Source organism: Heptranchias perlo, chromosome 38 (assembly GCF_035084215.1).
Source record: "Heptranchias perlo isolate sHepPer1 chromosome 38, sHepPer1.hap1, whole genome shotgun sequence".
Lineage (NCBI taxonomy): Eukaryota > Metazoa > Chordata > Chondrichthyes > Hexanchiformes > Hexanchidae > Heptranchias > Heptranchias perlo.
In genome coordinates, this window is record NC_090362.1 from 8402611 (window position 1) to 8415952 (window position 13342).

At 46.5% G+C, this 13342-nt stretch overlaps 1 protein-coding gene across 1 annotated transcript; it reads right to left on the reverse strand.

The window, feature by feature from the left end:
* Positions 1–3289: 3289 nt before the first annotated feature.
* On the reverse strand, positions 3290–12605 carry ch25hl1.1 (cholesterol 25-hydroxylase like 1, tandem duplicate 1). Its single transcript, XM_067973223.1, has 4 exons — positions 12545–12605; positions 7865–7933; positions 6603–7423; positions 3290–3475 (listed from the first exon to the last, which is right to left on the reverse strand). The coding sequence occupies exons 1-4, from the start codon at positions 12603–12605 to the stop codon at positions 3290–3292; spliced, it is 1137 nt and encodes a 378-aa protein (XP_067829324.1).
* Positions 12606–13342: the final 737 nt, after the last annotated feature.

The window sequence follows — 13342 nt, forward strand, 5'->3', positions numbered from 1 at the left end:
TTTGCAGCCACTGCCCTTGTGTTTCTGTGTGGTTTTTTACCTCGAGTTATTCAAAACTTCGGGTCTAATACTTCTCCCAACGCTAGAGTATTTTCTTGTTTTATCAGTTACATTAAAACATTCCTTGGTAAATGGGTTAGTGCCAGCCCAGGGCTTAAAATTCTTTACATTATGTTATGGGCTGTTTCTAGCTCTCATTTCCACCAGTGATTTCATTTATTTCAATTGAAGCACAGTCTCCAAGAGCACCACTACAGTCTAATGCAGCAGGGCACATTGAGAGCAACTGAATTGTTGGAAAATAATTCCCGAGGACATGCTGGCTTTGCTTGATGCCTCAAAGAAAGACTTGCAATTTATATAGCACCTTTCACAACCTCAGGGCATCCCAAAGTGCTTTACAGCCAATGAAGTACTTTTGAAGTGTAGTCACTGTTGTACTTTAAGAATCGTGGCAGCCAATTTGTGCACAGCAAGCTCCCACAGACAGGAATGAGATAATGACCAGATAATCTGTTTTAGTGATGTTGGTTGAGGGACACTGGGGAGAAGTCACCTGCTGTTCGAATAGTGACGTGTGATCTTTTATGTACACCTGAGGGGGCAGACGGGGCCTCGGTTTAATGTCTCATCCAAAAGACGGCGCCTCTGACAGTGCAGCACTCCCTCAGGACCGCACTGAAGTGTCAGCCTAGATTATGTGTTCAAGTCTCTAGAGTAGGACGTGAATCCACAACCTTGTGACTCGGAGGCGAGAGTAAGTCACTGGATCTGCAGTCCAAATATAAAAGCACAGGAGTTACAGTTCAGAGAGGGATTTGTATAGCACAGCATATTCCAGTAGATCGTATTATTAATGGAAGAATACTAGTCAAGGAAGATCTGAAGACTAGGGATAAATGGGTAGGATTTTTTTTGAGCCTGGCAGGCTTTTTCCAGCTGTTTGAAACAATAACATCAGCGACTATAAAGATCACTCTGGCACTGATACCAACGACTCAGCTGTTCCTCAGACTCCAGAGTTTGCTCCAACTCACACCTTGGTTAGAAGTGGCTCCCACACCTGACTTGGAGGCCTCAGTAGCCCCTGAAGAACACCTGTGGTTTCAAGGAGGTCAACAGGTCTTGGATGAGCACCATATTGTGGGCAATACACGATTGTAAATATCTTAAATTTGGAAATGTTACTATAAGATGGCGAGTGATCGGGACAGAGGATGCAGTTAATTTGGAGAAGGGATTAGATCAGTTACGCATTTGGGCAGTCAACTGGCAAATAAAATTTAATACTGACACATGCAATGTTTAAGGAGAATTAAATTCAATGATGTAAATGAAGTGAACCCAGAATATTACTTCAAGGTAAGTCAGACCAATAGGACCTGACCATCTAAATTTAAACGACCCAAACAAATAAATGTTTTAAAAATGTATTTACTGGAAGGATGGTAAACGTCCAGGTAAGACCATCAGCACCTTCAAAATGCAGTTGAGTGAATGACCGTCAATAGACTGACTGGCTTTTCTCACCCTTAGTTTTTCTTCTGTTTTTGTTTTTTGTTTTTCATTTGTCTCTCTCCTTTTCTGCATTTTTCAGCCTCCATTCTTTATCATTTCACAATCCCTTCCTCTCCCCCTGGCTATCTTGCTATCCCAGCATCCGTAGCAACAATAAAACCTCTCCCTGGGCTGGAATCTAGGGAAAGCAAAACAATGCCAGGAGTCACCCGCATGGTTCACGCAGGTGTGCAGTTGTGACCCTACAGTGTGGAAGGTATGTCACGGTGAGTTTCAATGTTCCAAATGGCCTTTTCTCAACCTTGACTTCTTATTTTTCTTGTCTGGAGAGGCTGTCAATGTGGTCTCCAATCTTCTAACTCCATGGAGATTTTAACACAAATGTTGGTGAATCCCTGCGATTATAGAAAGCTACAGTCCGCTCTGAAACTGCCTCAGATGAAAATAATTCTCACCTCACTTCCAAAGCAAACCTTTCATTATGCAAGTATTTACCTTTGATTGCAGCTTTTATGGACCTGATCTCTATCACTGCCAATCAGTGTGGTGTTTTACACTGACTGGGCTCTGATGTCGCCTTCATTGGTGCTTCTGACCCTGCTTCACCCTCTGCTTTGGCTAAACTATTCATAGGTCTACGGGTCATCACTGAATCACAATCCTTGGAGTCTTCTGAATTGAAGGGGAGGAGCAAGAGGAGCCTCTGGCTGTCACATCTCAATATGTTCTAGACAAATACTACTTAATCGTTTCAAGACCCCAAATAGCATCCAGCGTTTGAGAGATTCCCTTTGGGAATCTGGACTGGGAAGTCTCAGTTGTTGGATGTTCCTTTTGCGGGGGGGTTTGAAAGATATGTTTCTCTCTGCGTTTCTTCTATTCAAATACATCCCAAGAACCCCGCTGATGGTTGAGGTGGGCGATCACTGTTAATTGATAACCCCATAGTGGAAGAAGGAAGATTGTTTCTTAAGATTCCCGTAGCTAAGCATTGATTAGCTTCCTGCTCTTCCTCCTAAGCTAAGACCCAGTACAATTTCTTTGAGCCTCCAACAGTGGGTTTGGCTCTTCCTTTAAGTGATTAATACTCTTTTGGCACCCAGAAAATCTGACATTCTTAAAGCATATGATAAAGTGGAAGAGATTCATCTTGTCAGGATAATCATTTATAGTTCATTCAACTGTGATATCTCCACTAGTTTACATTTTCCAAACTCCCTTTCATAGTCTTCCACCAAACTCCCTTTCATAGTCTTCCACCAAACTCCCTTTCATAGTCTTCCACCAAACTCCCTTTCATAGTCTTCCACCAAACTCCCTTTCATAGTCTTCCACCAAACTCCCTTTCATAGTCTTCCACCAAACTCCCTTTCATAGTCTTCCACCAAACTCCCTTTCATAGTCTTCCACCAAACTCCCTTTCATAGTCTTCCACCAAACTCCCTTTCATAGTCTTCCACCAAACTCCCTTTCATAGTCTTCCACCAAACTCCCTTTCATAGTCTTCCACCAAACTCCCTTTCATAGTCTTCCACCAAACTCCCTTTCATAGTCTTCCACCAAACTCCCTTTCATAGTCTTCCACCAAACTCCCTTTCATAGTCTTCCACCAAACTCCCTTTCATAGTCTTCCACCAAACTCCCTTTCATAGTCTTCCACCAAACTCCCTTTCATAGTCTTCCACCAAACTCCCTTTCATAGTCTTACACCAAACTCCCTTTCATAGTCTTACACCAAACTCCCTTTCATAGTCTTACACCAAACTCCCTTTCATAGTCTTACACCAAACTCTTTGTTACCCTTCTCCAGATAAATGACCTTTTGTTTATTTGGGCTCCTTCTAAGGTTATTCAGATTGACATGTTGGTCAGAAGCGTGACTGCTGACTGGCACGTCAAATAAGTGAAGTCTAAGCTGTTGTAATGGCTTCACCATAATGTGGATCAGACTATTAGACTGTATGAAAATTTAACCCAAGAGTTTCATCTCTTAAGAGACAATCTTCCTTCTTCCACTATGGAGTTATCAATTAACAGTGATCTCCCACCTCAACCATCAGCGGGGTTCTTGGGATGTATTTGAATGGAAGAAATTCAGAGAATCTTGTCCTTTTTCAAACCCCTCCCCCCCAACCACCACCTCTCTTAAAACCTACCTCTTTGACCAAGCTTTTGGTCACCTGTCTTAATATCTCCTTAATTGGCTCGCTGTCAAATTTTGTCTGATAACAGTCCTTTGAAGCGCCTTGGGATGTTTTACTCCATTAAAGCCGCTACATAAATGCAAGTTGTTGTGTCAAGACTTGCAATAAATTTTCTTGCTAGTTTTGTCCCCTTGTTTGAATGTGTCATCTTGTAGCAGGACCTGTTCCATGGCCAGTCTCGGAGACCTCATCAGATGAGCATTATTCATTGTGAGCCCTGAAGGTGAGTATTCCCAGGCTATGCAACTGCAGGGATCTCAAAGCTGATTCTGATCCTGTCCTCACCTGATGTTTGCACATGTAGATTTTCAGCATGAGTCCCTGGGTGCCGATCAGCTTCGGAAAGCATAACCAATCTCTACCCCCCCACCAGAGATACTGGGTTCTATTGCAGCCCACGGACCATTGTCTTGGATGAGAGCAACAATCTCAGCACAAGCTGAGTTTGGAGCTGTTTTGGTCTTCATGCATCAGTAATTCACTAGCAACACTTGCTGGGTCATGGGAGGAGCTATAGTGCCAAAACAGACCCAACTACTGCACGGCTTGAAAGCTCAACATGGATTTACTGCATTTGTGTTTCTGAACTATCCATTGTCAATAGTATTAAGGATCTTTGGCACTAGATCGTCACATTTCATTTGTTGATAGCCTCACCTCTTACGTTGAAGCCCCACTCCAGAGACTTGAGCACAAAATCTAGGCTGAGACTCCAGTGCAGTACTGAGGGAGTGAGACATTAAACTAAGACCCTACCTCCCTCTCAAGTGGACGTAAAAGATCCCATGAGACTACTTTGAAGAGCGGGGGCGTTCACCCTGGTGTCAAAAGGCTAATATTTATCCCTCGGCCCCCATCACTAAAACAAATCATCTGGTCATATATCACATTGTAAAGTTATTAAATGGGGTTTGGGGAGAGGTTCCTGCTCTCGTCTCTGAGGGGGAGACATTACCGCTAAACTTGGGCACTTCATCGATCGTAATTATTTCAGCTAAGTCAGCCTGCGCGGATAGGCGAGGACATCAATCAAGGACATCCTTGAGCAGCACTTTGTGATAGGCTGGCAGAGGCCTGGGGCAAATAGTTATCCTTTAAGAACAATACATGACTCAGACAGGGAGGGCAATGAAAAAAGAAAAAGAACTTGCATTTATACAGTGCCTTTTATCACCTTAGGTCGTCCCAAAGTGCTTTACAGCCAATGAAGTATCTTTGAAATGTAGTCACTGTTGTAGGGTAGGAAACATGGCAGCCAATTTGCACACAGCAAGTTCCCACATTGCTGTTTGTGGGATGGACTCTAGATTCAGAGCCCGTGAACAAGCCATGGGATGGACACTAGATTCAGAGCCCGTGAACAGGCCGTGGGATGGACACTAGATTCAGAGCCCGTGAACAGGCCGTGGGATGGACACTAGATTCAGAGCCCGTGAACAGGCTGTGGGATGGACACTAGATTCAGAGCCCGTGAACAGGCCGTGGGATGGACTCTAGATTTTACATGATCAGGGGCAGAGGGCTCGTTGTCCATGATGGGTCTTCAGCACATTTTATTGCATGACTCTTAGAATAGAACTTGCATTTCTATCGTGCCTTTCACGACCTCAGGACATCCCAAAGCGGTTTACAGCCAACAAAGTACTTTTAGAAGTGTAGTAATGTAGGAAACTCAGCAGCCAATTTGTGCATAGCAAGATTCCACAAATAGCAATTAGATAAATGACCAGATAATCTATTTTAGGGATTGGTTGAGGAATACATGTTGACCAGGACACTGGGTATAGCTCCTCTGCTTTTCTTTGAAATAGTATCCTGGGATCTCTTACTGTGCCTGAGAGAGGAGACAGGGCCTCAGTTTAACATCTCATCTGAAAGATCATTTTGCAATAGAACTAGAACCTAATGTGCATCCCCCCTCCCCCGTACTTGGTTCTACGTCAATAGCTGAACTTACAGGATGTTTTCTGCATTTGAATTCCAAGCAAAAATCCAGTGCAAAGCTCAGCCTGAGCCACACATTAATCTTGAGGAAGGGGGGGTGGGTTGCCCTGTCCTGACACAAGCAGTAACTTTCACTGGGCTCGTCAGCCGCTCCAACGTTCAAACCCCCCCTCCAGCTGTGAACCTGCCCAGTGATGGGCACGGCCATCCTGCCTGGTGCAGGCTGCTTATTGGGTTGTTCCGAGGCTGGACTTTCAACCAGTTCAGAGAAGGGGGTATGGAGTGGAGACGGGCACCTCTTGGGTAAGGACAGGGGTATCCTGGGGTTGGGGAGTGGCAGACTTCTACTTATCAGGGTGGGGAAAAGAAGTATATCTGGGTCGGAGGGTGGGAACAGACTCCTCGCAATGGGAGGAGGTTGCTCTGTATTTAATAACCACAAAAAAAAATCATGTTAAAAGCATTCCCATACTGGCTGAGTACCAGTTACAATAAAATGAAGTACCCCAGCTATTTCTACTGCTGATTTACTGGACACAGGCTGTCTGAGTGTAAGGGGCACAAGGGGATGATTCTTGATTTAAGCCCCACCCTGCTGCTTGACTTTCACTTACCTGTGCGAGCTGTTTCCCTGTAACATTGAGAAACCAGTGGGAAAACTAAGTAATTGGGGTCTGGCCTTTCAATGGCAAATTCCACAAGCTGGCCAGCAGCACTAAGCACTAGGCGAGTGATGAGATTAAAATGCTTGTTAGTGACGGTAATCTACACTATGTGACTAGTGGCAGAAGCCAGATGGCGTTGAATAGATGTGAGCTCCAGGGGCCTGATCCAGCTCAGTGTTCACACGCTGTAATAGCTCCCTCTTTCTATGTTGGTATCCTCTTCCCATTAATCCACACTGGACTCTATTTGCTGTTAGAAGGAGCCTGTTACCTTGTGCTTCACTCTGTGCCGTCTCTGCACCGTGCTGGCGGTGCCAAACACTCGATCCAAGTGAGTAAAGAAAGGGGCAAAGTTGGTGTTCGGCTTCTGATGGTGCAGATCGTGAGCTGGGGCCCCTCCACATAGACCCCAAGGGATGATGTTGTGGAGGCTCCAGGGCAGGTCATATCCAATGTGGTCCTCCACTGACATCCAGACACTGAGCAGCATGAAGGCCCAGGTGGTTAACGGGTGGCACTTGAACAAGAGCGGTGTGGTGTTGCTCCAAAACCCAACAGTCAGGAGTTCCCAACCCCCGAGATATTGGGTTGACCAGGAGAAAGGAGCCACGTGATCGTGGTGGATGGCATGAACGGTCTTGTACAACCACTGATTTTTATGGTGAACCAGGTGCCAGAAGTAATACTGGAAATCAAACACCAGCAGGCAGCTAATCACACCGGTGAAGAACTGGACAAATGTTGGTGCCGTGGGTGGTAGAGGGGCCGGTGGTCTCCAAAACCAATTGATGACAACCGCAGGTAGGACGTACACCAGGTGGTTGAAGACTGCCCGCCAGAGGCACTGGCCCATCATCTGCACACTTGGTCGGCCCTTCTGGATCTTGTATTTATGGATGAACAGCAGCCTCTCGCCGACAAGGTCCATGAGCGTGAAGGGGATGCAGAAGACAAGATATCCAGAGAAAGCCAGAAGAACAGGGAAGGCTGGAGACACCACAGTGGATTCATGATGAAGTCGAACATAATCCCAGAGCATCTGAAGGACGGTGTTGGAGTGATCGACAGTAAAATTCTTCATCCCTCCACCTCCTGGAACCCGGGAGTGTTGACGGAGCCAAGTACTTTATAAGGTCTCTGCTAGTGACTAATGACCAGGTGACCTCCAGGCATTCAGTCCAGCTCCACTTCCCCTACGTTCATTTTGTTGCCTGAAGGATATTTCCCACCTTGCTTTTATATCATCCGAGGTGACCCATTGTTGGCCTCGCACACTTTAATCCACGCACGCAAAGTATTTGTTCTAAATGCAAAGCCCCCTAATTTGGTAGCAATGGTTTGACAATCTCCCAATGTCGAGCTAATGAATTCTTTACATGGAATGTGGTGCAGAGCTGATCTCGGTATCTAATGCTTAAAGTCCGTTCTATCCCTGCCACCTGATCTGTTTATAAAGGGCAGTGTTTGTCTTGGTTCTCAGGCCTTCTCGATAATGCTGCAGGTTATGTGGAAGTTAAACTACCCTTTGCTGACCTTTTGAATCCAGTTCCTCCATTGGTGCCTCCTTGAGTGCATCGGCAGAGGCTAGAGCAACATGGTTAACTGAACAGGGAGTGGTTGTTAGTTATTTGAACCAATCAAAATCACGTCCATTCACTAGGCAGGTAAGAAAAGCTTCCAATCAGCACCAAGTGTTGCAAAAACCACCCCATTAATCAGTCATCGATGTGCGGTGTTTGGGTTTGAAAACAAATCAATTAAATGTTCAAGCTGCTTTCAAGTCCCATTCTCCCTCAGCCAGGCCTGTATGTACAACTCACATTAACATTAACAACACAGATTACACAAAATATGTGACCACAAAATGTCATTTACTGTTAGAAATGCCTACAGCCCATTTCCTCCCATTTCAACTTCCCCTCTTCCCCTTTCTAGGGATTCAATTTTGCTTCAGTCCTGGTTTTTGAACTTTCCCTTGGGCCTGGAGCATTGGGGACTTCCAGCTCAGTGGGCAGGTGAGTGAGAGAGAGAGGAAGGGGGTGTGTTACAGAAATTGTAGTTTTCCCTCTGCTCCTGTGGAACAATTGCCACCCAGTGTGCACAAGAACCCACATCCCATGACAATGAGGTGGGACAATATCCTTCACCTGGACTGGGGAATTCCAGCTCATGACCACAGTTTGTGTGTGAGAGATGTATCAGTTTCCACCCTACAGTACCCAGAATACTCTGATAACCTCACATCATATGACAAGTAGGCAGAACATTTATAAATAATAGCCATAGGACATGAGTGGTGGAAGAAAAGCTCCCAAGTTATTTTTTTAATTAAATTTTATTCAGCACTTGACCTGATGGCCTTGACTCTGTCCCAAATACTGGGGGCAGGGACCTTTATGGGCAGGCCATTTCTGCCATTAATCTACTGTGAGTGGGGGAGAGATTTTTTTTGCAGCAGGTTGCTGACCCAGGAAGGTCCTCGCACCAAGTATTGGTGTCACCTTCTCTGGAGTCACTTTTCCAATCACTCTGATCAAGCTGGAGATTCCAGAACTAGGGGTCAGAGTCAGGATAAGGGGTCGGCCATTTAGGACCAAGAAGAGAAAAAATATCTTCACTGAGGGTTGTGAATCTTTGGAATTCTCTATCCTGAGGGCTGTGGATACTCAGTCTTTGAGTATATTCAAAGCTGAGATTGATTAGATTTTTGGACAGTAAGGCAATCAAGGGAAAAGGGGATAGGGCTGGAAAGTGGAGTTGAGCAAACCAACATGAGGGAAAAACCTACTTGACCTCGTCCTCACCAGTCTACCTGCCGCAGATGCATCTGTCCATGACAGTATTGGTAGGAGTGACCACCGCACAGTCCTCATGGAGACAAAGTCCCGTCTTCACACTGAGGATACCATCCAAAGTGTTGTGTGCCACTACCACCGTGCTAAATGGGATAAATTCAGAACAGATCTAGCAGCTGAAAACTAGGCATCCATGAGGCGCTCTGGGCCATCAGCAGCAGCAGAATTATATTCCAACACAAGCTGTAAACTCATAGCTCAGCATATTCCTCACTAACATTTCCAACAAACCAGGGGCTCAACCCTGGTTCAATGAGGAGTGTAGAAGAGCATGCCACGAGCAGCACCAGTCGTACCTAAAAATGAGGTGCCAACCTGGTGAAGCTACAACACAGGACTACATGCATGCTAAACAGCGAAGCAACATGCTATAGACAGAGCTAAGTGATTCCACAACCAATGGATCAGATCAAAGCTCTGCAGTCCTGCCACATCCCCTCGCGAATGATGGTGGACAATTAAACAACTAACGGGAGGAGGAGGCTCTGCAAACATCTCCATCCTCAATGACGGCAGAGTCCAGCACGTGAGTGCAAAAGACAAAGCTGAAGCGTTTGCAACCATCTTCAGACAGAAGTGCCTCCCGCTATCCCCACCATCACAGAAGCCAGTCTTCAGCCAATTCGATTCACTCCATGTGATATCAAGAAACGGCTGAGTGCACTGGATACAACAAAGGCTATGGGCCACAACAACATCCCAGCTGTAGTGCTGAAGACTTGTGCTCCAGAACTAGCTGCGCATCTAGCCAAGCTGTTCCAGTACAGCTACAACACTGGCATCTACCCGACAATGTGGAAAATTGCCCAGGTATGTCCTGTCCACAAAAAGCAGGACAAATCCAATCCGGCCAATTACCGCCCGATCAGTCTACTCTCAATCATCAGCAAAGTGATGGAAGGTGTCGTCGACAGTGCTATCAAGCGGCATTTACTCACCAATAACCTGCTCAATGATGCTCAGTTTGGGTTCCGCCAGGACCACTTGGCTCCAGACCTCATTACAGCCTTGGTCCAAACGTGGACGAAAGAGCTGAATTCCAGAGGTGAGGTGAGAGTGACTGCCCTTGACATCAAGGCAGCATTTGACCGAGTGTGGCACCAAGGAGCCCTGGTAAATTTGAAGTCAATGGGAATCAGGGGGAAACTCTCCAGTGGCTGGAGTCATACCTAGCACAAAGGAAGATGGTAGTGGTTGTTGGAGGCCAATCATCTCGGCCCCAGGACATTGCTGCAGGAGTTCCTCAGGGCAGTGTCCTCGGCCCAACCATCTTCAGCTGCTTCATCAATGACCTTCCCTCCATCATAAGGTCAGAAATGGGGATGTCCGCTGATGATTGCACAGTGTTCAGTTCCATTCGCAACCCCTCAGGTAATGAAGCAGTCCGAGCCCGCATGCAGCAAGACCTGGACAACATCCAGGCTTGGGCTGATGTGTGGCACAAATGTTACTTGCCACTTAAGTGCCAGGCAATTACCATCTCCAACATTCAACGGCATTACCATCGCTGAATCCCCAGAAACTTAACTGGACCAGCCACATAAATACTGTGGCTACAAGAGCGGGTCAGATTCACCTCCTGACTCTCCAAAGCCTTTCCACCATCTACAAGGCACAAATCAGGAGTGTGATGGAATACTCTCCACTTGCCTGGATGAGTGCAGCTCCCACAACACTCAAGAAGCTCGACACCATCCAGGACAAAGCAGCCCGCTTGATTGGCACCCCATCCACCACACTAAACATTCACTCCCTTCACCACCGGCGCACTGTGGCCGCAGTGTGTACCATCCACAGGATGCACTGCAGCAACTCGCCAAGGCTTCTTTGACAGCACCTCCCAAACCCGCGACCTCGACCACCTGGAAGGACAAGGACAGCTAGCACATGGGCACCTCACCTGCAAGTCACACACCATCCTGACTTGGAAATATATTGCCGTTCTTTCAGTGTTGGGTCAAAATCTTGGAACGCCCTTCCTAACAGCACTGTGGGAGAACCTCCACCACACAGACTGCAGCGGTTCAAGAAGGCGGCTCACCACCACCTTCTCAAGGGCAATTAGGGATTGGCAATAAATGCCGGCCTTGCCAGCGACGCCCATCCCATGAATGAATAAAAAGTCAAAGATCAGCCATGATCTTATTGAATGGCGGATTAGGATCGAGGGCCCGAATGGCCTGCTCCTGCTCCTATTTCTTATGTTCTTATGTAATTGCTTTAGGGAAACCATACTTTTAAACCCTCCCCTCCCTTTTGCACCCACGTAACACTGATGCCAGGGATGTAGAGCTGCTCATTGTGCTGAGTATCGTTAGGGTGCAAGTGGAGAGACATCCCATGGCACATTTCCCCTCATTGATACAGTGCCATGATACAATCCACCGCATGCAAATCCACCAGAATTTTTGATGGAGGCAAAAATGTAGCCCCCGCTGACGCAGAAAACAATCCTTTGGTGCCTGAGCCCTGCAGAATTTCAGCTCCTAAGTGCATGTTCCCAGGTTGCCATGATTCTAGCCATTAGGTCTGAAGTTTCAGCCACAGTAGTTAAGGCAAATGAGACACCATGCAGTGTCTAGCTGGCTCTATATGTCCTCTCACCACTTTTCTCCCCCCTGCCCCACCCCATCTTCTCTCATGCCGATACTGCCTGTTTGACTTTAGAGTCAAGATCATCCAATCGGGTGATAAAGAGTTTTTTCGCTTCCCAATTGGCTGTGCAAAGACGGTGCGCTGCGAGGATTGACATGTTGGGCGACCAATGGTGGGAGACCGTGGGCGGGGCAGTTGGAGGCAGGAGCTCCTGTGATTCCATCCAACTAAATTTGGCAACCTTACTGATGCTAAGTTGGCAACCCTCCCCACTAAGCTTTGACTGCCATCTTGCAGTGCCGGCCACCACCACGATTTCAGTGCACCGTTAACGCAAAGTGGAGTCAGCGTTTCAATAACTTCGCCAATGAGCTGATCTCTGCATTCGCTTAGCGGATAATTCAGAGACTTTCCGAGTCTCTGCTGTAAGATTTTCCTCTTGGTTCAGCTAATACAGTGGATACTTTTGTCAGTTGCTTTATTACAGCTAGGGGAATAAAATCTACTTATAATTCCATTGCAGCTTTAGGTCTTGTACTTCTCATTTGATGCAAAAAGCACATCACTGTATAAACTATATTCAGAATCCTTGTTGTGTTAACCTTTTTCTCATGGAACAATGAAGCAGTGGAATAAGAATGGAAATGTGCAGCTAAACTCTTATCACTGATGGGACTGCCCTTGCGTGGTTCCACACTTACCTATCCGATCACAGCCAGAGTATTGCCAGCAAATGCTTCTCTTCCTGCCCCCGCAAAGTTACCTCTGATGTTCCCCAAGGATCTATCTTTGGTCCCTTCCTCTTCATCTGCATGCTGCCCCATGGCAACATCATCCAAACACATGGGTCAGCTTCCACATGTACGCTGACACCCAGCTCTACCTCGCCACCACCTCGCTCAACCCTCCCCCCCCCGCCCACTCCACTGCCTGTGTTGTTCGACTGCTTCTCCAACATCCAGTCCTGAATAGGCTGCAATTGCTTCAGTTGAACATTGGGAAGATCAATGCCATTGTCTTTGGCCTTTGCTACAAACTCAGTATCCTCGCCACCAATTCTATTCCCCCTCCCAGGCCACTGTCTCAGGTTGAACCATGTCCTGTCCAATTGTTATCCCTCAACATCCCAGATGATTTGGTCTTTAATTCCATTACTGTTTGTGAGACCTTGCTGTGTGTAAATTGGTGTTTTATACATTACAACAGTGACTACACTTCAAAAGTACTTCATTGGCTGTGAAGCACTTTGGGACACGGGTTTTCTTCTGGCACATATCTTGTTGGACGAATAATGCAGTGTGCCGTGGAGTGGTAGGATAAGTTTGTGCCTGTCATTCCCCTTACAGGCACGTAGCAGAGAGTCAGGGTGCCTCCCTGGAGATTTAATACAGCCATTGTACTGCATTCTCGACCAGTTATTCAAACATACTTTGCAACTCTTGGTGCATGCTGTGAAATTGCCACCCATTAATTTCAATGAGCAGGAAATCACAGGCAGGGGTGAACATTCCCAATGTTACCAGCCTCAAAGCTGGAAATCTCCCCTCCCGCTTCTAATTCA